General features: G+C 38.2%; 1 protein-coding gene across 1 annotated transcript; it reads right to left on the reverse strand.

Moving 5' to 3' along the window:
• Window positions 1-118: 118 nt before the first annotated feature.
• LOC128861318 (lipase member H) lies at window positions 119-21,222 on the reverse strand. The gene is made up of 6 exons (XM_054099364.1): window positions 20,991-21,222; window positions 20,787-20,923; window positions 7,614-7,749; window positions 5,550-5,881; window positions 1,482-1,683; window positions 119-1,353 (listed from the first exon to the last, which is right to left on the reverse strand). The coding sequence occupies exons 1-6, from the start codon at window positions 21,125-21,127 to the stop codon at window positions 1,281-1,283; spliced, it is 1,017 nt and encodes a 338-aa protein (XP_053955339.1). The 5' UTR covers window positions 21,128-21,222; the 3' UTR covers window positions 119-1,280.
• Between the last annotated feature and the right edge of the window lie 3,966 nt (window positions 21,223-25,188).

A 25,188-nucleotide genomic window follows, 5' to 3' on the forward strand; every position in this document is an offset into this window, starting at 1 on the left:
CGGGAGAAAGAATATCGCGACAAGAATTTTTATTTCAGATTCGAGTCTTTTTTCTAAAAATGTACTCCCGAAAAATAAATGTTTTTTAATTATTATATGATAATTATTTTGTGTTTATTGTTTATGCTAAATTCTGTATTAATTACAATGAACTGGAAAAGACTATAGTGTTTATTTCAAAGGCGGTCGTTTGACCGCCATCGCACAGTGCGGCCGATTCCCGAAAAGCTGGCCAAAACTCAAAAAATTAACTAATTGATTCAAAATTTCTTACTCGGGGGTTGTCGGGGTCGCTGATTACGAATTTGATCTTAAAATTTTGAAAATCCACCCCCTTCCACCCCTATTGGCCACCCCCTCACGTGAAATAACGTATATTCAAGAACATAATCAAGATGCATGTAAATTTATATGTTTTCGGGGTCGCAAGGTAGCAAGTGGTAGCAGCTGAATCTTGTTTTATTCAGTAACCATTACTTTTTTGAGTAACATTTAATAGGTTTCAAAGCAGCATATGACGGCGTTGTATTACTATACAGTTTGAAAACTCAAATTTTATAAAAAAAATTGCAAAAAATGTATCTACGTATTGCTGCAGCTAAAAATTTTGTGTCGAGGTATTGGTATGTACTAAAGATTTCTCGTATTTTACTAACCTTCCGAAGATGATTCCATTTGGTTTTGTTCAATTTACTCCATTACAAAATCTTTCAAATGTGTACAACTTTCACTATTCATCGACAGTAATACGATGCTCAAACGAAGGCCACGTTGCGATTGAAAATACAGAGGATACTTAGGGTACAGGACGTTGCTATGAACGGTTTTCACTACTCAAGGCATTACTGTAGCCTACCCAAAGACAAAAAAACTTTATCTAGAAACTTTTTTTTTCGACTTTTGGCCAGCTTTTTGGGAATCGGCCGCACTGTGCATCGGTAGAAATATGTATATATCTATTCTATACGATACTTTTTATTCTTTGCCTTTGATCTTATCAATTTGATGATATCCATTTGAGAAAGGAAAAATTTAGGCAACAATTGTCCATATTTGAAAAGATGACAAAGTTGATATTAACAAAGGTGGTGGACTTTAGTCTTGTATAGACTGCGGGTACTGTGGAATTCCCACAGGGTGTCTCATGTAATAAGAAATCAAGGAACAATAATCTTTTAGGGTAGTGTATTTACGAATATTAAGCTTCTTAATCATCCTGTGTGCGCACATATTTTCTACTTAGCCAAGTTGCACACCATTCATGCTGGCGCTGCCTTCAGTCAGAAGTTCGTACTTGCGCCCATGCCATAAGGTGGCGCATCATAGGTTGGCAGATAATAATAACCGGTCGCACTGCAAGGTTTAAAATAAAATATGAAACGTAATTTTTTTTTTGTAAATGTAACTAAATTATTTCCAGTAAAATGATTGAACTGTAATTTTTTTCCAACACAAATATGTGCAAAATGTGATATACTCACCTTCTCGACACTTCCTCTCCCATATACACCACTTCACTTTCATCCACCGCAAGATTCGTAGCTCCAGTTTTTATTTTCCTCCGACAACCATTCACATTCAAAGCTTTTATGCCATTTAGGGTACAGGAGATTGCCGGAAAATTCTTTGGTTGGCCTATAGACTCGGCATACAAGAAGACGGCGCGATTATGGCTGCAGCTGTCTGTAGAGCATGAAATTTGGTCAATTTGATATAATATGACTCAGACTCATGTGCAAGTAGATTTTAAAAATATTATATATGCATTACATGTAGGTGGCGCAAAATTAATCATGAAATTTTGTTTTTGAATAACTTTTTTATGAATTAAAAAATTATAATTTGAGCGATGAAAGTCTTTATATTGAATTTACGCGTTCCTTCGAATACTGCAGCTGTCTACGTTGTTCACATATTGACTGTAACAAAAAGTGGGGATTTCCTACCTTGTTTCCATCGTATCCGATTCCTCACAAGAGCTGAGCAAGATCTTGCTGAAACTGACGGAAATGGGCTTGAAAAAATTTTGAAATTTTTTTCACAAAAGTTATATGTAGAGGTGGCAAAAATCCAAAAAAAAAAGTCCCTAACAAGGGACTTGAATAAGTTGAACAAGCGATTTGAGTAAATGGGGTATCGTTCCAAAGGCTTTAAGCCTAACAGTTGGGTTGGTTAGTTTAAGTGGTGGTTCGTCCAGAAACAAACTAGCGCTTCCGCACCATTTTGTTGCCACATCCTCGTTACCAACTTGCTTACCAGTTATTTACAGCATGACTATATCCAGTATGTGCGGTTCAGGAACCTTATCAGGTTGTTGACATCTAAGCCAGATAGCTGTTCAAGACTCTCGAACAGCGGTTGGCCCAGTTTTAACATTCTGTCCTTCCATAGGGCAGGGCATTCACAGAGGAAATGGAAGATTGTTTCCCCTTTCTCCGGTTGTTTGCAACTGTGACAGTATGTGTTGTAAGGGATGCCCATTTTGGCTGCTTGTTCTCCCACAGACCAAAAGCCAGTTATGACTGCCGTTAGTGTCCAGGCGTCCCGTCCTTTCATGTTTATCAATGTTGACGATTGCTTGAGGTTGTAGCCCGTTCTGCTAATTTTGCATTTCGTCTGGTCTCTCCATATAAATTGTACTCTTGACTGCACCTAATGGTGTGAATACGGATTCTGTAAGAGCGTTATTCATGGCAGATCGTTTTCTTGCCCGTTCATCTGCTTTTTGATTACCTTCAATGCTCCGATGTCGCGGGACCCAGATTTAGGTAACTTTATGGTTTTCGCTCAAGGTGGTCAGGCTAGTCCTGCTTTGTTCCACCAGTTTAGAGGTTGTTGTCGCCGAATCCAGTGCCTGGATTGCAACTTGACCATTCGAAAGAATATCGATATTACCCCTAAAAGAGGGATCTGCGATTAGTAGCATACAAAGCTCCCCCACTTCCACCTGGAAGACACTGTTGGTATTAGAGAGACGCATAGGATTTTCAATTTTAAGTCTTTGAGCTCCAACACCATAATCCATTTTACTGTCATCTGTATAGGCTGTAGTGTCGAAGTTGTTTAGTGAGAATCCCTTATTCCATTCTTTCCTAGATGGAAAGAAAGTGACAGCCTAATAATATTTCAGTTTGATTACCTTGATAATGTTTCCCACAAAATATTGTTTTATAAGGAACTACCTTTTAATTTTTCATATTTCGTTCCATGTGGCATGTTTTATAGTTTAAAACATTACCATAAAGAGTTAGGGGTAGTCAGAATCTTCAAAAAATTACAATAATTTTTTTTGTTTTTTCATTTTCTTAAAGTATAAAAACTTAAAAATGTTGTGTGAAAATTTGAAGTGAATCCGACAAATACTTTTCGAGTTATTATTATTATTAGAAGGCCATTACGCACTGCGACCAAAGCTGATCTATTGTGAAAGGTCTATTTTGTAACCCTAGAGTTTTAGGCTTTTTAAAAATTTTAGCACAATTTTGGGCTTGTTGTTCCAAAGATTGCATGGAGATACTACGATACCACCAAGGTGGTGGTCTCTGTTTGCCCAACGCAGGACATTCACAAAGCACATGTTCTGAGCTTTCTATGTCCATTTCGCAAAAGCGGCAGACATTGGTCTCAGATAGACCAATATTATTTAGATGGTACCTCAGGCTGCAGTGACCTGTAAGGTATCCTGTTAAAAGACGCAGATCAACTCTGTTTAGTGAGAGAAGTTTGTCAGATATTCCTTTGTTGGGACGTAGGAATAGTTTGGCTTGACGCTGACCGGCACAGTTTAGCCAGTGTGCGGCAAGATTTCTTTCTTCCCATTTCCTAAGGAATTCATTAATGTGGCCTTTTGTCAGTCCACAGAAAGGCTCAGGACCAGTAAGTTGCATATTTGCTCCTTGTTTTGCAAGGTCATCAGCCATTTCATTTCCCTCATGTCCCTACTACTTTTCGAGTTATTCAACAATTAACAAAGGGTGCTCGGGCGCTCCGGAGCGTTCGTATGCTGAAAAAATGGATGCTGCACGTATGAAAGTGGCAGATAAGCGCGCTAACGATGACACTCGAGAAGGTAGAATGCTACGTAGGCAACAGCACAACGATATTTTGGAAGCTGCTTTGACGGCTGAAGAACTATTGTATGGCCCAGGAATAGATGACGCAGTGTAAGTAATTCAATAATTCGTACACCTTTACATAAATCGATAGCAAAACTTTAAATGCGTTTTTCTCAAAACCATGTTTTTTGAACTGGTGTTCAGTGTAAGTTAAAAACTGCTCGGTAGATTTCAAAAAAATGTATACTGCTTTCGAAAAACAAGAAAAAAAAAACTCGTGCCTGATCGAAGGATTTATTTTCAAAAATTTTGATTTTTTTTAACAATTAATTGTTGGTTTTTTTCTCGAAAATCTGAAAAATATTTCCTTAGACCGCCATATTCTTAATTTAATTTTAAAAAACTTCGATCAGGCACAATATTATCTATTAATAAAACTAATTTCACTTCTCCGATTGATTTTAGGTGAATCTCCAAGGACTTGTGACGATCACAGCAAGGGACTTCTGAAGAAATGGGATCCACACAAACAGCGATAACTTTTACAATTATTAATTTTTTTTTTAAATTTTGCTAAAGTCAAGTAGAAATATGATGTATTATTGCTATGTTTTTATTTTTGTAAAATAAAGCAATTGACTAGCAAAAAAAAATTATTTAAAATCATCATTTTTTCGGGCCTCAAGTACCCCTAACCACTTAATTTTCCTGGGTATTTATTTTTTACATTCGGTAATTTTTTTTGTTTTTTTGTTTGGTAGTTCATCTTCAAACAGTCATACCTCAGAAGTCTCGGAAAATATCTTGTTTAAGAGGTTATTTTTCAATATTTTTAATGATTTTAGTTAAAATTAAATTTGAAAATTACAAACTAGACCCTTTTAAAAAAGTATTTTTTATATTTTGTGTAAAAAATTGTGAGGATAATCAAACTGAAATACCATCAGACTTAAAGCCATCACAACGATAAGCTATCTATTCAAATCGGATTTGAAAATGTTGTAGTACTTCTTATTAAGGACTTCTTTGATCTTTTCCATACCCATAACTTCTGTGAAAAAAATGTGAAAACTTTTCCAAGTACATTTCCATCAGTTTGAGCACGAATTTTAGCGAAATCGAAGGCCTAGTTATATAATCTGGTTACATTTAATTTCGAATAGCTGTGTGCGTGTGTTTGTAAGTATGTACGTATGTACGTAAGTACTTACTTATGGTCGAGTGAACAAGGTGGCGCAAAGTTAATCATCCAATTTTGTTTTCGAATCAATTTTTGCTAAATAGAAAAAAAATGAGTTTGAGTGTTGGAAATCTTTATTTTGGCCTGCTTTGACGGTGCTTGTCTGCTTATCTACTACAGCTGTCTAGTTCACAGGTGCAAAATATGACAACGCGTTCAACGCCATTTGCAAAAATTATAAATCTTCCGATAGAATGATTAATTTATTATTGATCAATAATTTTGCGCCACCTTGTATATACATATGTACTTACATTGCTCAAATATCAACTGCTTGGCTATCAACAGCACATCCATATCGCCACACCCTGGTTGTGGGGTGTTTCCAAAATTTGGATAAAAATCGATGTTGCCGCGTGGAGTGCCATCGCCAAATACGGGAAAATCGGTGTGTATTACATCGACAAATTGCGCAGCTGAGCGGTGCAGGCCATCACTTGAGAGCGGAGTGAAAAGTGGCAAAGCCGGGTCTAACCCAGTCACACGACCCAGACTGCCATTAAAGTAATCACCAAGATTGCCGGCAATGTGTGCACCTAAACTATGACCGATGATGTGCACGTCAGCGGGAGCGATCTCGTGCTTGCTAATGAAATGAGCGGAGGTTAGATTATTTAACATTATTAAGCATTACTTAACCTGTGCATATATTTTACATTAGGGCAGATCGAGGCATTTTGTTGCTCATAGAAGCATTAAACTAATTATTTTATTTTTATTATTATTAAGAAAGAGAATTTTATAGGCAGCCGGAATGAATGAGTTAAAAAATAACACAGGCCGACAAAATTTAACCAACATTCAGACCCAGAAACCAGACTATATATTTCCGAAGGTTTATGATGCGCTGAATCCAAATCTGGCCTCAGAATTGCTCTATTAGTTTGAGTTTTCGAGATATCCTAACCTAAAAGTGCAAAAAACCCCATTTTTGCCCATATTTGAGGTTATGTAGCCTTGCAGATGTTTTCTTTCACCAAAATTAAAGGATGGCATCTTTAAATACAATCCTTCTTTTTTCAAATGGCGTTTTGTTTGCTCAAATATCATTTTTTTTCGCAGAGATATCGCATTTTGAAATTTTCATGTTTCGAAATTTTCCTACACCTGAAAATCGATTAAGATAACATAGACATGTATAGTCGATTACTAATTTTCTTGAATTGAGTCTTATTTTTCTTAAAATTTTGTCTCACACCATAAGTGTGCTGACTCACCACATCCCTACACTATCTAACCTTTGGGTACCGAGTCACACACAGCCCTAACCCCTAGAAACCACCCCTATCATACCGCGAGCAGGCTAACCCACATAACCGCAAGCAGGCTTTCCCACAAACTCCAAATTTACATACTATTAATCCATATATTTCAGGTCCTCAAACCCAAGAAAATTAGTAAGCGACTATATCATGTCTATGTTATCTTAATCGATTTTCAGGTGTAGGAAAATTTCGAAACATGAAAATTTCAAAATGCGATATCTCTGCGAAAAAAAATGATATTTGAGCAAACAAAACGCCATTTGAAAAAAGAAGAATTGTATTTAAAGATGCCATCCTTTAATTTTGGTGAAAGAAAACATCTGCAAGGCTACATAACCTCAAATATGGGCAAAAATGGGGTTTTTTGCACTTTTAGGTTAGGATATCTCGAAAACTCAAACTAATAAATTAATTTTAGTTATCAATCCGAATTTTGCATGGACAGAGAAGCAGATATTAGTTTCAATTATTTCGGATACTTTTCCTTGTAGACTAGTGTAATCGGCAGCAGATATTAGAAGGAATAAAATGTTGCATAAAAAATTAAACTTTTCTGAAGACGAAATGTATTCAGTGCTGACTCACAGTACTCAAAAGAATGAATAGGCGCCTACGATTCGCCACTTCTCTGCTCGCCATGTTTGGGCTCTGCCAACTTGATGGAAAATTTGCATGTGAAAGCAGTAACGAAGTTATCGTTAATGGCAACGTTTAGTTTTTGGTTTATAGCCAATACAAAATATTGACAAGAACGAGTATCACAAGTAACGAGTAGAAGCAACAATGGCCAGTATGAACGCAGTCTTATCCAGACTCATTAAGCTCATTAAGAGTCTCCAAAAAATGTAATTTTTGGCACCTACTTTCCAGTGCTACTAACATTTGGCTCCTTATACCAGTTCCCTCATCTTTTCACTACTCGCTAACGCTTGGCGAATCGAAGGCAACTAATATATGCCCATAAACATTAAGGCGATATGTATGAAGATACTTTACAACCCTTTTTTGGATTATTACTGCTCAATTTTGTTACATCGTTTACTTTTTACTTACTCTAGAAAATCTTTCAATTGCTTGGCAAAATGTTTCGCAACCTGTGCAACGGCTTTACGAGTGGTCGGATAATCCAGAGCTGCAGCATCAGACCAGTCGGCGAGCAGCACGTTGTCCTTACCTTTAGAAAGATATGCTTCAAAGAAAATTAATGTCAGCGTTAAAACTTTTCAAATATTTTTCTTTTCTGTAATGTAATACATTAACATTTTGAAAGTGATCAGAAAGTACCGGGAATGTTTAAATAAAACAAAACAGAGTTAAGTTTGAGGCAAATTTATTTTATCTCCTTCAAAATATGACCCGCCTGAAGCAACACACATGTGTCAACGTTTAACCCAGTCCTCCATGCACCTTTGGTAGACCGACGAAGAGATAACCTTCAGCTCCTTTGTCACATTCTCTTTGATCTCTTCTATCGACTGAAGTTGTAACTTCAACTTGGAAAACAAAAAGACGTCGCACGGGCCCTATCAGGTGAATACGGTGCTTGTACGATGGTATTTACTTGGTGTTTGGCCAAATAATCCAGCACAATTTGGACTCGGTGCGATGGCGCGTTATCATCATATAAAATTGTTAGCTCACATTTCCGGCCTTTTGCGACGTACAGCATCTCTCAAATGCTTCAAAATGGATAAATAATAATCTTTATTGACTGTCTGGCCCGATGGAAGGTACTCATGGTGCACTACGCCTTGGCAATCGAAGAAAACAATCAACATCAACTTCTCGGTACTTTTTGATCATAGGGTACTTGTAGAAGGGGTGACCACCAAGTTTAGTATAATTGCAAATAAGAAAGTATGAAATCGTTACAATTGAACTGCCAATATTATCTTGAACGTTAGTCGTATTATAAAAGAAAACAAGTTAAATTTTCTTACTACACTTAAAATTATGTCATTCTATGCATTATATTAGTACCGGACAGAATCGATGATTAAATTTGGTAAGCATTCGATAGTCAAAAGTATCGGCAATAACTGATTCTTATAAGTATAGATACTGAGTGTTCAAAAGTACTCAGCACTGAGTAATTAATTGATATTTGTATTCACCATCGATTCTTGGTACTCAGTATCAAGTTCCAAATAAATACTCAGTGTTCACTTACAGTGCTCCAAAAATTCATGTACACTACTGCCCTATTTTAAAGTCAGTAATGCTCAATGGCGGCCGCCGTATCCGAATGGGTTGGTGCGTGACTACCATTCGGAATTCACAGAGAGAACGTAGGTTCGAGTCTCGGTGAAACACCAAAATTAAAAGAAAAAGAAAAACATTTTTCTAATAGCGGTCGCCCCTCGGCAGGCAATGGCAAACCTCCGAGTGTATTTCTGCCATGAAAAAGCTCCTCATAAAAATATCTGCCGTTCGGAGTCGGCTTAAAACTGTAGGTCCCTCCATTTGTCAATTATATATAAGTTAACACGCTGCGGTACCCAACATATTGCATTCCCACACCTTACCGATACACGTGCCGCTGCATCAGCATAATCGCTGTTATTCTATAGGACAACCCAACACCCTAAGTCAAGGCCAGTTACATATCAGGTACCACGTACTAATGCTAACGCACTAAGAACGGAGCCAGACGCAGCGTCAGCAAATTATGTTTCACACGATTGTGAAATACTTGCACATGCCACCAGTGCATGCCAACCGTGGGAAGCTAGGGGCGGAGCCAGCATACCAAGACGCGGCGCACCTGAAGGCAGCGGAACGACCCAAACCTATAAAGGCCTGCAGCGCACATCAAGGGGGCAGTTGCGTAGTGGACATTAACGGTAGCTTGTAACATTTACCTTTGTAGTAAATAAACCTTGTAAATTCTAACTTTGATCCTTTAGTGTTTCATTTGCAGGGCAAGTTGGCCCTTCAATTTTTTTGAGTGTATTGGACTGAAAGTCCTTTTCTGGAGCCCGAGCAGGGACCAGTAGTGAAGTGACAAAATAAGTTGGAATTAGCTAAGAGCTAGAAAATAAAGCGAAAAGAGTCGCTAAAATTAAAAAAAAAAAAAAAATTTTTAAAAAGTGTAAAAGCTAAAAAAGCTACAAAAATAAGTGAAAGAAAAAAGTTACAAATAAAAAAGAGAAGAAAAATTTAATAAAGAGTGTAATACAATTTTTAAACAGCCAAGGGCTACGAAAGTGAAAGTGGAAAAAAAAGTTCTAAGGGAAAATAAAAATAAATTCTCCTTTAAATAGCCAAGAGCTACAAAAGTGAAAGTGGAAAATAGTCGAACAGCCAAGGGCTAGAAAATCAAAGTTTTAATGCTAACAGAGATTCTGTAAGTAACCGCTATATATTTTTTCTCTTCTCGTCTTAGCTTTTCCAGGAAGGATTCACTCCAAGTTACGGTGACGAATTTGACGGGTGCAGTGAATGCACTCATGGAACAACTAAATGGTTTAGAGAGGCGTGTATCGTGCTTGGACACACTCCAAAGCCGGGTCGCTTCGATAGAAGCTGCTACTCCTGCTCAAAGTACGGTGGAAGCTCACGTTCAACCCCGAGCTCCAACAACTGAGGAGGAGCTAAGAGATATCTCGAGGCTTCCTGACTCCGTAAAGGAGTTACAAATTTTCAATGGCAACCCAACAATGTTTGTATCATGGGTGCACGCTGTTGAAAGCATCCTTACCGATTTCGAGCCGGTAAAGAGTAAGCCAATCTATCGTGCAATCTTACAGCACATTCGCCAAAAAATACGAGGCCCCGCCGATACTGCCCTCATATCGTATAGCATTTTTGACACTGACTGGGCCGCCATGAAGGAGTGTCTATCGCTCCATTATGCAGACAAACGAGACATCTGCACCTTGGAGTACCAACTCCACCAACTCTCTCAAAAGAATTCACGGCTCGATGATTTCTACGGAGCCGTGAATCACCAATTTGCGTTGATTATCAACAAACTTAAAACTGAGAATTATTCTCAGGAAACAGTGCGTGTACTTATAGACACGTACAGAAACCGCGCATTGGATGTTTTTATCCGCGGGTTGAATGGGGATCTTTCGAAGATGCTCCTGGTTCAGCGCCCAAAAACTCTACCCGAGGCATATTCAAGGTGCCTCGAAATACAAAATACAAACCTAAGGAATTACACAGTGCATTCTCCGCGATTCAATAATCGCATCGTCGCACCTATGAATACGATGCCAGAACGCATGCATGGCCTAGAGGGCAATAAAGCACCCCCGCTACCACCAAGGATAACCTATCGTCCCCAAGAGCGACGATATCCCTTTGAAAATCGAGGTGGATACACTGTACCTAAACGAGATCCTCCAACAACCTCTCAGTCACCCGTCGAGAAAATGGACATAGACCAATCTGTCCAAACACGTAGAATAAATTACATGAATAGGCCAAATCCCTTTAAGCGGGGTGCAAGGTCAGACAACCTTCCGCGGAAACAGCAAAAGCTGTTCAATATAGAAACAGAAAACACCAAGGACGAAGTGAATAACTATGTAGCGGATACACAAGACGCACAGGAGGAGAATTTTTTATCCGACGGACATCTAGCATACCTTACATAGAGTATGTACTACCAGACGGCCGCACCCTAGATTTTCTGATCGACACTGGTGCCAACAAAAATTTTATTAGCCGAACGGTCGTAAGGCAAGGCAATCCAGTCGACAATCCCTTTTCCGTTAGATCAGCTGGCGGAAATATTACCATAAAAGAGAAAATTAATTTAAACCTATTTAAGGACGTAGGTAATGACTCCGAGACAACCTTCTTTGTACTCCCAGGATTGACGTCATTTGACGGAATCATAGGAGACGACACACTTAGGGATATAGGCGCTATAGTTGATAGGAAATCGAACATCCTAGCCGTAAACAAATACAAAATTCCATTGAAAGCCCGAATGTCCACGCAGGTGAATTATACGTTGTCTAAGGATCTCCCACTTCAAACAGAAGGGAAAGTGCGTAACCTTATTGGTAAATTTAGCAATCTTTTCTTACCCCTAAATGGAAAGGAACTAGTGGACACTTGTGTACGCGCTGAAATCAAGACAACAACTCATGAACCTATTTATAGCAAAAGCTACCCGTATCCATCTTGTATGAGAGAGGAGGTCGACCGACAAGTGAACGAGTTGTTGGAAGAAGGAGTTATTCGACCATCCAGAAGCCCATATAACTCTCCTATTTGGGTGGTGCCTAAAAAACCTAAGCCAAATGGAGAGAAACAGTACCGTATGGTGATAGATTACAAAAGGCTTAACGCCGTAACTATCCCCGACACCTACCCTATTCCTGATATAAACGCTACCTTGTGTAGCCTTGGTAACTCTCGATACTTCACAACCATTGACTTGACTTCTGGGTTCCACCAAATCCCTATGAAAGAATCCGACGTACCGAAAACTGCTTTCTCAACGATGAACGGAAAGTATGAGTTTTTGAGATTGCCTTTCGGCCTTAAAAACGCGCCGGCCATTTTTCAACGCATGATCGACGACGTATTGAAACAATTCATTGGCAAAATCTGCTACGTCTATATAGACGATATCATTGTGTTCGGCAAGGATGTTGACGATCATTTGAAGAATGTTGAAATGGTATTTTCCCAATTACTACAATCCAACCTTAAAGTGAATTTAGAAAAAACGTGTTTCCTGCAGACAGAGGTCGAATTCTTGGGATATATCATCACTCCCGAAGGAGTTCGTCCTGACCCAAAAAAGGTCGAGGCCATGAACTCGATCTTGCCACCATGCAATTTAAAAGATTTAAAAAGTTTTCTGGGAATGACCTCCTACTATCGAAAGTTCATCCGGGACTATGCAAAAATAGCTAAGCCCCTAACAAACCTAACGCGCGGGCAAAATGCACAAATAAGGGCAAATGCATCAAGGAAAGTAGCAATACAACTTGACAGCGCGGCCTCACAAGCTTTTACTGATCTAAAACGTATGCTAACCTCCGCTGATGTTCTGGCATTTCCTGATTTTGGCAATCCATTTAACCTAACCACTGACGCATCAAACTACGCAATTGGTGCAGTCCTGTCCCAGGGAGATATAGGTACAGACAAACCAATCGCATACATTTCTCGTTCGCTGAACAAGGCTGAGGAAAACTACGCCACCAATGAAAAAGAAATGTTAGCTATTGTTTGGGCATTGGACAACTTGAGGTCGTATCTGTACGGTGCCAAAAAGATAAGGATAAATACTGATCATCAACCCTTAACCTTTGCCTTAAGCTGTCGCAATTATAACGCCAAGCTTAAACGATGGAAAGCAAGGATTGAGGAGTATAATTGCGAACTAATCTATAAACCGGGAAAATCGAACTTGGTTGCCGATGCTCTTTCTCGCCTCAAAACCGAGTGTAACATATTGAATGAGTCTGTTGTCGCTCAACCTCCATCTGTATCGGGTCAAGAGCCTACAACAAGTGCAGAACCGGAAATCGACGCGACCTCCGAAGGCACGATGCACTCAGCCGATCAAGACAGCTCAGACCTAGTACCACATGTGGAGGCCCCCCTTAACGTGTTTCGAAACCAGATTATTTTTAGAAATGGAGATCGCCCTCGATGCCTCGAACATCCTTATCCAGGCTACAGTAGATACTACGTTTCATTTCCTGAATCCGATGTCAACGCACTGGTTAATATCTTACGGGAGTGCCTCAACCCGAACGTAATAAATGGAATTAAAATTCCCGAAGAACACCTCGCCGCACTGCAGGACACATATGTTAATAACTTCCGGAGATACAGAATCAGGATAACACAGCGATTAGTAGAAGATGTTACAATTCCTGACAGGATATATGAAATAATCGAGAAAGAGCATAGGCGAGCCCATAGAAACCCTCGCGAGAATAAAATACAGATACTTGAACAATTTTACTTTCCTTCAATGTCCAGACAGATCAGAGACTATGTCAAGCAATGCGATACTTGCAAACTAAACAAATACGACAGGCATCCCTCGAAACCGTTCCTTCAACAGACGCCTGTACCTAGTTATCCCTGCGAAATTCTGCACATCGATATTTTTGAGATGGAGAAGCAGAAATATCTTAGCGCAATCGACAAATTTACGAAATTTGCTAAATTATTCCCAATAAAAAATAAATCTTCAATTCACATTCGGAGGAAGCTTACTGTTCTCCTGCACTATTTTTCCGTGCCAAAAATGCTAGTTATGGACAATGAAAGGGGATTTTTAACCCCTCTTGTCCTAAACTATATCCGATCACTAGGTATAGAGGTTTATCAAACCCCAACACAAAGAAGTGAAAGTAATGGTCAGGTTGAGCGTTTACACTCAACATTGATAGAAATGTACCGCTGTATTTCGGTTGAGTTTCGCCGGCCCACCCCTAAAGAACGCATTTCAATTGCTGTAGACAGGTATAACAACACCGTTCACTCCGTTATCAAGCGAAAACCGGCGGACATATTTCTCAACCGGACCTCAAGAATAAACTATCAGGGTTTGGTAAATTTCAGGGAAAAAACCATGGAGGATATAAAAGCTCTATTAGAAAGGGAGCAAGAGGTCAGAAACGCGAGGTTGAACACCAAACGCACCCCTCCGCGTTCTTTCGATACCGGAGATGAGGTGTTCATTTCAAACAAACAAATTAAGGCCAAACAAAAGCCATTATATAAAAAAGAAACGATTGAAGAAAATCGAAACGCAACAATACTAACGCAAACAGGAAAAAAGTTCCACAAAGCGGATGTAAAAAACATCTAAAGATAACATTGGTCACAAGGCAAATCTTATGCTTAGATTCTCTGGCCCCAGGGTATGGGTGCAAATTTTTTGCAGCCGATGTCGTCAGATGTTGGTTCAATTCCAAATAACTCGATGGTTCGAATGATTGCAATCGGTGTGGTTCAACTCCACCACGAGGTCTATGCTTTAATTGACGTGAAGCCACTCGTGCCATGAGTAGGCCATTTGCAACTATCAACGCTTATGGCTAAAAGGGATCAACGCGAGCCTTCCAATGTCAGCTGAGAGAAACGCCTACATTCCGATGCAAAATTACGCAACTAAGTTGTACACAAACACCTAAAAGGTGCAAAGAAAAAGAAAAAACAAAAAACAAAAAGAATGCTACCAAAAAATTACTAAATCACTAAGCATTAAAGTATGAGATACCATTGGTCAAAGGGTTAATAAGAAGCTTAAGATCAGTAGAATTCGGAGGTACGAATGCAAGCGTTAACGCGCCTGTAGCCGTTGAAGTTATAGTGGTTCAATTCCATTTTTCTCACTGGTGTGTGGTAACCGATGCGGAGGGGTTCAATTCCCCCAAAATGATCTTCTGCTTACTTGCGTGAAGTCATCCGTGCCATGAGTAGGTCGCTTGCAATCATAAACGCTTGCGACTAAAAGGGATCAACGCGGACCTTCCATAGTCAAGTTAATACCCATATTCCAATGCAAAAATTTAAAACACAATTTTTTTTACAACAAATAAAGATGGGTCCAAAAATATGGAAAAGCAAACATACGCAAAAGGCAAAAAAAAAAAAAAAAAAAAAAAAAAAAAATATATATAAATAAAAAAGCAAAAAGAAAAAAATTTAAATTAAATACTAATATAAAAAAAGAACTATAAAAAAAAAAGAAAAAAGAAAAAATTTTAATTAAATTTACTAACAAATTAACTAATTAACAATTTGAAATTTTTTCATAACCAACTAACAATTTTAAACCTTTCGATAACTAAAATAACACTAATCGAGCTTAAAGCAACTCCCAACCAACTACTTCACTACTGGGTTCCCAACTAACGAAAATAGAAAAACCTTTTTTAACACAATAGACTTCACCAGCTTTTACTAATTCACCCTCCACTGCGCAACTCAAAACTAGGATAAGTCCCTAGAATAAGGAGTAGACACTAAGTTCGCATACTCTTAAGAAATTTACTGTTCGAATGAGATATTTGAAATAGAAATAGAAATAGAATAGCTTAGTAAAGTAGACACTAAGATGATAATTTTGTTCGAATGAATTATTTGAAATTCCATAGAATAGCTTAGTAAAATAGGCACTAAGATAATAATTTTCCATTTTTTATGTAAGCAAACAATTTACTAACATTACTATAATTCATAGCATCTGCCTCTGCGCAACTGCGCACTCTTATGAGATATTTGAAATAGGCTCACCATTGGCCACTATACGAGATGGGTATGGCTGGATCATCGATGGACACTTTAAGCTCATTCACGTTATAGATCTAGAGCGTTATGACTTGACAACGAATCAACTGGAACATTTACTAACCAACCTCAATGAAACAACAACAACCACAGAAGTACTGCTGTTCCAACTAAACAGAATTCGCACACACTTGGATGAACTGAGAGGGCACAAACTTGCGAGATCGAAGCGATCCATCAATTGGATAGGGTCTGCCTGGAAATGGATAGCTGGGTCACCAGATGCGCTCGACTGGGATAAGGTCCTTAACAACGAAAACTCCCTTAACCAAAATAGTAACAGGCAATACAAGGTAAACAATGCAATTTTCAAAAAAACTAACGAAGTATTGCAGAAGCTAAACAGCGTTGTGACGATCACAAATGACGTCGTCGATCGAAGAACCAGGGAAAGGCTCGAGCAGGATGTCCAAAACAAGATAGCTATTCTGAAGGAAGACGTGAACGAGCTGATACGCGCCTGCCAAATGGCTAAGGCGGGCATCGTCAATAGCAATCTCTTAAGCAAGGAAGAAGTTAACCAGCTTGTTGGCGAGATTGACATCCTTCCATACAGTAATGCCATTGAAGCCATCGAGTATAGCAAACCTTCGATCTACACCAACAACACGCTATTGCTGTACGTGTTATCTCTGCCTAAGGTCACGGAGGAAAGATTCAACCACCTTATCACACGAGCTAATGTCCAGAAGGGCCATCGGATAGAATTGGCGTACAAAACTATCCTTATAAGCAAACAGGAGACGTTTGGCATAAGGGGAGACTGTTTGCACCTATCCTCAGCAATGGTATGTGAAAAGAAATCCTTGGACCTGCTACCGGAGGCTGGTTGTTTGGCTCGTCTCCTCAAGGGCGGAGAAACAAGTTGTCCTTACTTGACAAGCAACGCATCTACCGTCGAAGTAATCAAAGATGATACTATTTTCCTAAACAATTTCGTTGGCAACATAAGTTCAGGTAAAACCACTACTAATCTTAACGGTTCCTATATTCTCCGTGTAGACAACGAGACGGTAGTAATCAACAACCAAACATACTCAAGCATTACCACCTCAGGAGTTCAGGTGCTCCCACCAATCCTAACTAGCGTCACAAACCGCACAATGGCTATAAACCTCGATCTGGTACATGGAATGGCAATTGACAACTTGCAAATATTGAAGCACCTTAAATCTGAGACGAATTGGTTCATATTATCCGAGGGATCGGGACTACTGTTACTTATGGTGATAATTTGGTTTATCTGGAGGAAGCTCACAGCAAGGATCCACTTACCCGAAATAAAAATCGAGAACCCACTTAGTCGAAGGATCGAGAAACGTCCTTCGTCACCTAATCTGCGGGACGCAGATATTTAAAGGGGGAGGAGTTAACACGCTGCGGTACCCAACATATTGCATTCCCACACCTTACCGATACACGTGCCGCTGCATCAGCATAATCGCTGTTATTCTATAGGACAACCCAACACCCTAAGTCAAGGCCAGTTACATATCAGGTACCACGTACTAATGCTAACGCACTAAGAACGGAGCCAGACGCAGCGTCAGCAAATTATGTTTCACACGATTGTGAAATACTTGCACATGCCACCAGTGCATGCCAACCGTGGGAAGCTAGGGGCGGAGCCAGCATACCAAGACGCGGCGCACCTGAAGGCAGCGGAACGACCCAAACCTATAAAGGCCTGCAGCGCACATCAAGGGGGCAGTTGCGTAGTGGACATTAACGGTAGCTTGTAACATTTACCTTTGTAGTAAATAAACCTTGTAAATTCTAACTTTGATCCTTTAGTGTTTCATTTGCAGGGCAAGTTGGCCCTTTAATTTTTTTGAGTGTATTGGACTGAAAGTCCTTTTCTTATATATAATGCTCAATTCATTACAAGTCTGTCAAAATTTACTGCTTACTGCAGTTTTGTTCAGTTATCAGTCAGGGATCGAATCGTTACATCCGGATCAAAATCCATACGGATAAAATTTGTGTGATACGTGAGTTGTATTAGCTGAATGGGATTATTACATATCATAATTTTTTTTTTAGTTCACAATAGTTTTTAAGTTTCACCATGTTTTGGATCATATTTTTAAATCAAAATAGTTGTGGAATTGTCAAAACAATCAAAATTGTGAGGAAAATTCTTAAAAAAATTTAGTCAATGCTGAAAAAAACGGACTTACTACTCTTTACAAAGAAGTTCTCTATCGCTGAAATCCTGCACCAAATACATAGACAATAAATTTATGACCTTTTTACTTGGTTACACTTCGAGTGCCGGACCCTGTGTGCATTCAGATTTCTAGATGTGAGTGGGTTGACTACCTGGTCGAAAATAATATACTACCTACGGTTCTTTACTGAGTGCTCAAAGCTTGACTGTAAAAAGCGTTTCGGGCCGTCTTCCTACTCAATATAGTGTATTTCAGGCTAAAATTCTAGCCAGTAATGAGGTAGCTGTCTCATTAGGCAAAAATGTGACTACTTTTGGGGACTTTAGTCTATATTTACTCCGATAGCCGAGCAGCGATTAAATCTCTTGGTGGGATTGTCACTAACTCCATCACTGCTCACAAATGCCGGTCGTGGCATACCAGGGAATTGTAGGTAGGCGAATTATCGAAAGATAGAGCACTACCACTCGCCCTCTCCTACAACCTGCGTCGTTCAAGCAGCAGTCTACGCAAGATGGGTTGATAGTCTGACGTTCAATGCTACAAGAAGAGTCAGGCGCTTAAAGACTCTACTTAATCGGCCAAGGAAAAGCGTCTCTATGTTAGTTGCTTTGATCAGAGGCCAATGTCTCCTGGGTCGACATGCGCAAAGATTGAGCTTACCTCATTTCGTCTATTACAGAAGCTGCAAGAATGAGGTGGAGGAAGAGTCTGTCAGACAACTTCTCTGTTACAATCCTGCGTGGCATGGGACTAGGTTTAGATAATGATGTTCTTAGGGATATAAGTGTCAGTTTGATCAATGGGCTTGTACTTAAAACAAAATCGTTTAACGAGGAGTAACAGATGAACTGGATCGGCAACGGTCCAAACGGCAAACCGTAAATTCTATAACAACCTGTCTAATATTTCAAAAGTTCGTCAAGAAGCAGTAACGAGCTAGTTTGGCTCACTTAACGTAGCATGGCATGATAACTCTCTTGCGTGTAACTGATCAGCCAATACATAACTAAAGATTGTAAAGCATATGGACATTATGAATCATTAACGCCGCAAGTTCGAGCGCCTGTAACATTTCGATAGCCTCTCTATTGAAAGATGTTAAGTAGAAAATCTATAATTTACTGAAATGATCTTCATTTCGGTTGAGAAATGCAAATATAGGATTATTTTCGTCTTTATAGTCATCTCACATAGACAGGAATAAAAGAAATTATGGAAAAATTTTAGTCGGTTAGGCAGAAACCAGCAGTGCCGGCTAACTATTCAGTTGAAAATATCGTTGCTGTAAAGGAGAGTGGAAATGCTGGAAAAACATCGATGATTCAAAAATATCGCTGTTTTTCTGACGAGACTTTCAGAGTGATATTTAAAGTATGGCATGGAGGTTTATTTTTGTGTTTTGGCAAAAACTCGTTATTTAAAGTTTGCCATTCAAGCAAAAACAAATTGATAAATGAAGTAATTTACTTCAGTAGCTTCGATTTTTTAAGATTCGCTTTAATCACCCCGTTCATTTTCTCCACATTAAATTAAATCGCGTTTTAAGTTAATAAATAATAAGAGAACAGACATGCAATCAAAAGTATTTCTAAAAAAAGAATTTGTCATTGCTTGAAAATTTTATTTTATATGATATCTACGTTTTTTTTTTGCTTGATGCAGTAGTTAACATATGAAATAATATCTGAAATATCCTATGCAATCGATCGGGTATCGATGGATTTATACCCTCTGATGTATCGAAAAATATCTATACGCCTTTCTATGCATCGAATCAATCGATCGATATATTTTTGCCACTCACACCCCTAACGGAAAGCGAAATATCAGGCTTACCGTCAACACATTGCGAAATCGGAATATATTAGCAACGTTTTTAGGATACTCGTTGGATGGATACTCAAACTCGAACTTGAAAGACTCCGTATTTTGATTTAATTTTCCACAATAGCTTCGAGTGAGCTTTGCATCCAATTAGATTTTTCCGAAACGGTATTTATAATCACAAATTATGATATGAAAACACGCTAGGCACTATGTGAAGTATTATTAGCCTCACGTATTTTGGGGGCTGCTTTAACATTTCCAAGTCATTAAACCTTTCATTTAATGGTTTATGGCTTTATCACACGAAAGACTCGGCCGATATTTATTTAGATAACCCGTTCAGTATATTTTGATTCACTGTATCACATTGCGCTATCCGAGGTTCGTTCAAATTCATCTCTTCAGTTTTGGCGCATGTTCCCGAAAAAGCGTTTTCAGCCGAATTTAAGAAAAGAAGGTCACTACCTCAGAAACACCATCAAATTGTAGAGCTATGCAGTTGCATTGGCTTCTGAACAATGAATCTCAAGAGATTACCAAGTCGTCAGAGGCAGCAACTATCTCTGTTAACACAGACGTCGAGTTAAAAATGCGGCTCGGTCGAAATTTCTTTGAATAAACGAACAACGGTCAACACAACACTCAATTCTGAAATATATTTTCAATATTTAAAGACGGCGTGACTACCTATTTCGCACCGGCGGAATGCAGTGCTGATTTCTTGTCATTTTGTTCTTTGAGCCTGTCGATTTCGAAATATTAGAAAGGAACCAGCCACTTTTTTCTAGACTAGCAAAATTAGAATTCCAAAAAACTGCGCTCGATAACGAATTGACTTGGCAACTGGAGTTGTGCCTAGTTATGAGGGATGCCACAACTCCTCGATAAATGTATGAATTATTACCACGCCTCTTTAGGCTCACTCGCCTTTTCTCGTACTTACCATTTCTCAACGGAGTAATGGAGAAATGAGAGCGACTGCTAGTAAATCCATGTATAATCAGTTTGACATCTGCTTTCGAAGGCAGCTCTTGCACTTCGTTCAAGATGAGTTCATCACTTCCAACACCTGAATTCACGCTAAATAATTTTAAAATAATTAATCTTAAGCGATTATTCTTCCTCATTCCAATTTCGAAATACCCACGGTTTTTGATAATAAATATTGGCTTTCGATATCAGTTCATCGAGTTGTATGTTATGTCCAAACACTGCAGTCGCTTGAACGGGAAAAGCGGTGCTTTGCATTACAACAACAAGTAACAGCAATTTCACAGACAACATTTTGAAGTTTTTATTTGTTTAATTTATTTTAAAAAAATATTTTTTCTGCGTTTTCACACTGAAACAAGAACCGATTTTTTCATACGACCGCTCGTGCGTTGGCTTAAGATGTATTCTAGCCGGATTTTCCGAAACCTTCTTATATTACTGAGATTGGAGGCTCGCGATAGTATAATTTGCTTAATCGCGTGTTAGGCACAATTTTTAATGCGAGTACGATAAACTTAGGAAAATTACTTGCAATTTCCATTATAACTTTGATGGCATCACAGGTACTAGAAATGGCATTCATATTTTACTTAGATCATTAAGCGTTTGCGCAAGCAATGCGCTTTGCACCATACAGTCAATTCTAGATAAGGCAGTCAGTCATACAAGTGTTTCATAAATTACTCTAAAATTGTATTTAATTGAGATAAATATTTTGGGTATTTTTAAATTTGAAATAAATTTAAGAAATTTTAACCGCAAACTCTCAGCTGCTTGCATTTGATTAATGAATCCCTAATAGGGAAACGATTGACAGTTTGCACCTTAAAATGCCTTATGCTCTTAAAGTGCTTTATGCCCACCTCCGTCAAAGCCGGTCAGCCGCAAAGGTGCAGTGGTCACACAATTTATTCGTACACTCACACCTGATACTTAGCTCGAATTATACAAAAGAACAAAATTTTAGTATATTCGTAGAGTGTAACATTTTTATTCAATATTTAAGGAACAAAACCTGCAAAATTCATTTCTGGAATTAGAGAACTTAAGCGGTTACATACGTTCAGAATTTCAAAAAAAAAAAAAAACGATTTTTTACAGATTATTATTCTTTAAACCTTCAGGCGTATTTCTGTGGATATCAGTTGTAGAAATTCCCCATAAATACAAAGTTATGGCAGAAAATGTAACTGCCCGACGAGAGTTTGATGCGCACAGGTAGCTGTCCTTCGTTTGAGGCAGCGAAAATGCACTTGAAAGTTCAAACTCGTTTTTCTCGAAACTACTTTTTCCGGCACGGTCTGCATGATAACTCATACAGTTTTTAATATTTTTTTATGCGGTTTTTTAAGTATTCGAAAGTGTTTTCTCTATAGTTTGTGGAGCCGGATTTTTGATATTTTTATTAAAAAATTTTATAAACGTAATTAAAGCGTGACATTTATGACGCAAAACGCATAATATTTTTTGAAATTCAAAAATCCAGCTTTTTTTAACTAATTTTTTTTTTATTATCGAGTTTGAACATATACATTTAAGTATGAAATTCGATTTCTTTTGCATGACCACCGCGTGCACGTTTTACGAAGTCCAATCGTTGAACCCAATTTTCGACCACTCTTTTTCGACCGTCCTGTTGAAACCACATGTCGTCTAAGTCCATACCATTCAATTGCGCTCAAAAATAATCGTTTATTATGTCGCGGTATCGATTTCCATTCACAGTAACGTGGCGATCGTTCTCGTCAACGAAAAAATATGGGCCAATTACGCCGCCGGCATGTAAACCGCACCAAACAGTGATTTTTTCGGGATGCAACGGTGCCTCATGAATCACGTGTGGATTGCTTTCTGCCCAGTAACGCACATTTTGCTTGTTGACAAAGCCATTGAGCCGAAAGTGAGCTTCATCACTGAAGACGATTTTTTGGAATTATTTGGATTTAAAGTAGCAGCAACAGAACGATTATTTTCATAAAAAATTTGCACGATTTGCAATCGTTGCTCAATTGTGTAGCGTTCCATGATGAAATGTATACTAATGAAGTTTACAAATGACAAGCGAAAAATAAAAAATATTGCGTCGTTCGCCCTCCCTATCGGAAAAAAGTTGAAGCGCACCTATTGAAAAACGCCTTATAACTACAACGTATTTTACAAGATTTTTTTGACTTTTTTCCGATCCAACGGCATTTCAAGGAGAAATGATGCAGACCGTGAGCAACTTTTTTTGCATTGTAATTTGGGTCATGTGATTTTTTATATGCTAATTTTTATATTGTAAATAAAATTAAAATAAATTTTTTTATAAAGTTTAAGTACTAATAAACAATGCACAACAATTTTTTATAAATATTTATTTCTATTGTTATCCCTTCTAAAAACAGTTTTTCTTTTAGCGCATTTTTTTCGCTGCTGGACGAATGTAACCCCTTAAGACAATAACGAATTAAGGCACAATTTTATGCAAAAATATTATTCGTACACAGCAGTATGAAGAATATTTTATAAAAAAAAAAATAATAGAAAACACTAGTAATCAGTTGGGCCGACTTTAGCTTTAAGGGGACAGATACCGGATTTTCATTAAAATTATTTAAAATGAAGAAGTCAATATATTTTTTTCAAAATAGGCATACTGTTTATTTATATATTAAGATAATACAAAACATTTTTCTTTTATTTTAATAATTTAAAATGGCGTATGTACACTCAATTCTTCCAGGAAGGTCGCAGCGGGGCTTTTCAATCGGCGGCCATTGTAGCATCGCACAGTGCGGCCGATTCCCAAAAAGCTGGCCAAAAGTCGAAAAAAAAGTTTCTAGATAGAGTTTTTTGTCTTTGGGTTGGCTACAGTAATGCCTTGAGTAGTGAAAACCGTTCATAGCAACGTCCTGTACCCTAAGTATCCTCTGTATTTTCAATCGCAACGTGGCCTTCGTTTGAGCATCGTATTACTGTCGATGAATAGTGAAAGTTGTACACATTTGAAAGATTTTGTAATGGAGTAAATTGAACAAAATCAAATGGAATCATCTTCGGAAGGTTAGTAAAATATGAGAAATCTTTAGTACATATCAATACCTCGACACAAAATTTTTAGCTGCAGCAATACGCAGATACATTTTTTGCAATTTTTTTTATAAAATTTGAGTTTTCAAACTGTATAGGAATACAACGCCGTCATATGCTGCTTTGAAACCCATTAAAGGTTACTCAAAAAAGTAATGGTTACTGAATAAAACAAGATTCAGCTGCTACCACTTGCTACCTTGCGACCCCGAAAACATATAAATTTACATGCATCTTGATTATGTTCTAGAATATACGCTATTTCACGTGAGGGGGTGGCCAATAGGGGTGGAAGGGGGTGGATTTTCAAAATTTTAATATCAAATTCGTAATCAGCGACCCCGACAACCCCCGAGTAAGAAATTTTGAATCAATTACTTAATTTTTTGAGTTTTGACCAGCTTTTCGGGAATCGGCCGCACTGTGCCTCGGTGTCAGTGACCTGAACAAAAAAACCAAACATTTCTTTGTTTATTAATGTCATAATTTCTAAATGAATTAAAAACAAAAAAGTCGCGGAATAAAATGCTTAAAAAAAAAATTAATTTTGGTCGCCCCAAACTTTCATACTGTTTTTGCTTTGAAAAAATAATTTTTTCGAAAAATAGAAAATGAAAGTAATATCATAAAAAAGATGTGTGCAACATTTCAGAGAGATTGGTCAATAACTTTTCGAGTTATCGTGTACGCCAATTCGAATATATAGTTTTGAGAAAAACGCCTCTAAAGTTTGAATACAACGTAACTATACCTCTCCCAGCGCTCGAACGCAAAGAATAGAGTCGTCACGGTTGACGATATATAATATCAGATATAATAACTGCTTCCAAACGTCGTTGTATACTTTTTGCCAATACCTTGGTTTCAAAGAGCTGCAATTTTCTCCCACTCAACACGTAAAACTGTCTTTAATTACGCCTTTGATGTTATTTTGTGCTTTCTGATTCTCCTTTCTAAGAGCTCCCAGACATGCTCAATTGGGTTCAGAGCCGGTGATTGAAAAGCTGTTTAAGCTGCTTACAGTGGTAAATAGGCCATTCTTACACGAGATAAAATGAGTGTTTCGGGTCATTGTCTTCTTTAAGCAAGAACCCTTTAGCATTCAGTCCAAGTTTAACGGCACTATCATGCAGATTATTCTTCAAAATGATTAAATACAGAAGTCCATTTTATCATTAATAAAAACCATTTTTCCTACTACAGTTGCAGCTATGCACCTCCAAACCATTGCATTTCCTCCTCCATGCCTAACGGTAGAAATACGATTTTTTCAGCTTTTA

Source organism: Anastrepha ludens, chromosome 4 (genome assembly GCF_028408465.1).
Source record: "Anastrepha ludens isolate Willacy chromosome 4, idAnaLude1.1, whole genome shotgun sequence".
NCBI lineage: Eukaryota > Metazoa > Arthropoda > Insecta > Diptera > Tephritidae > Anastrepha > Anastrepha ludens.

Excerpts from the sequence above, each read along its gene's own strand:
- LOC128861318 (XM_054099364.1), bottom strand. The coding sequence starts at position 21,127 with ATGTTGTCTGTGAAATTGCTGTTACTTGTTGTTGTAATGCAAAGCACC. Across the intron at positions 1,684-5,549 it reads GCAGTTGATATTTGAGCAAT|ACAGCTGCAGCCATAATCGC; the intron begins GTAAGTACATAT and ends CATGCTCTACAG. Across the intron at positions 1,354-1,481 it reads GGAGAGGAAGTGTCGAGAAG|TGCGACCGGTTATTATTATC; the intron begins GTGAGTATATCA and ends TAAACCTTGCAG.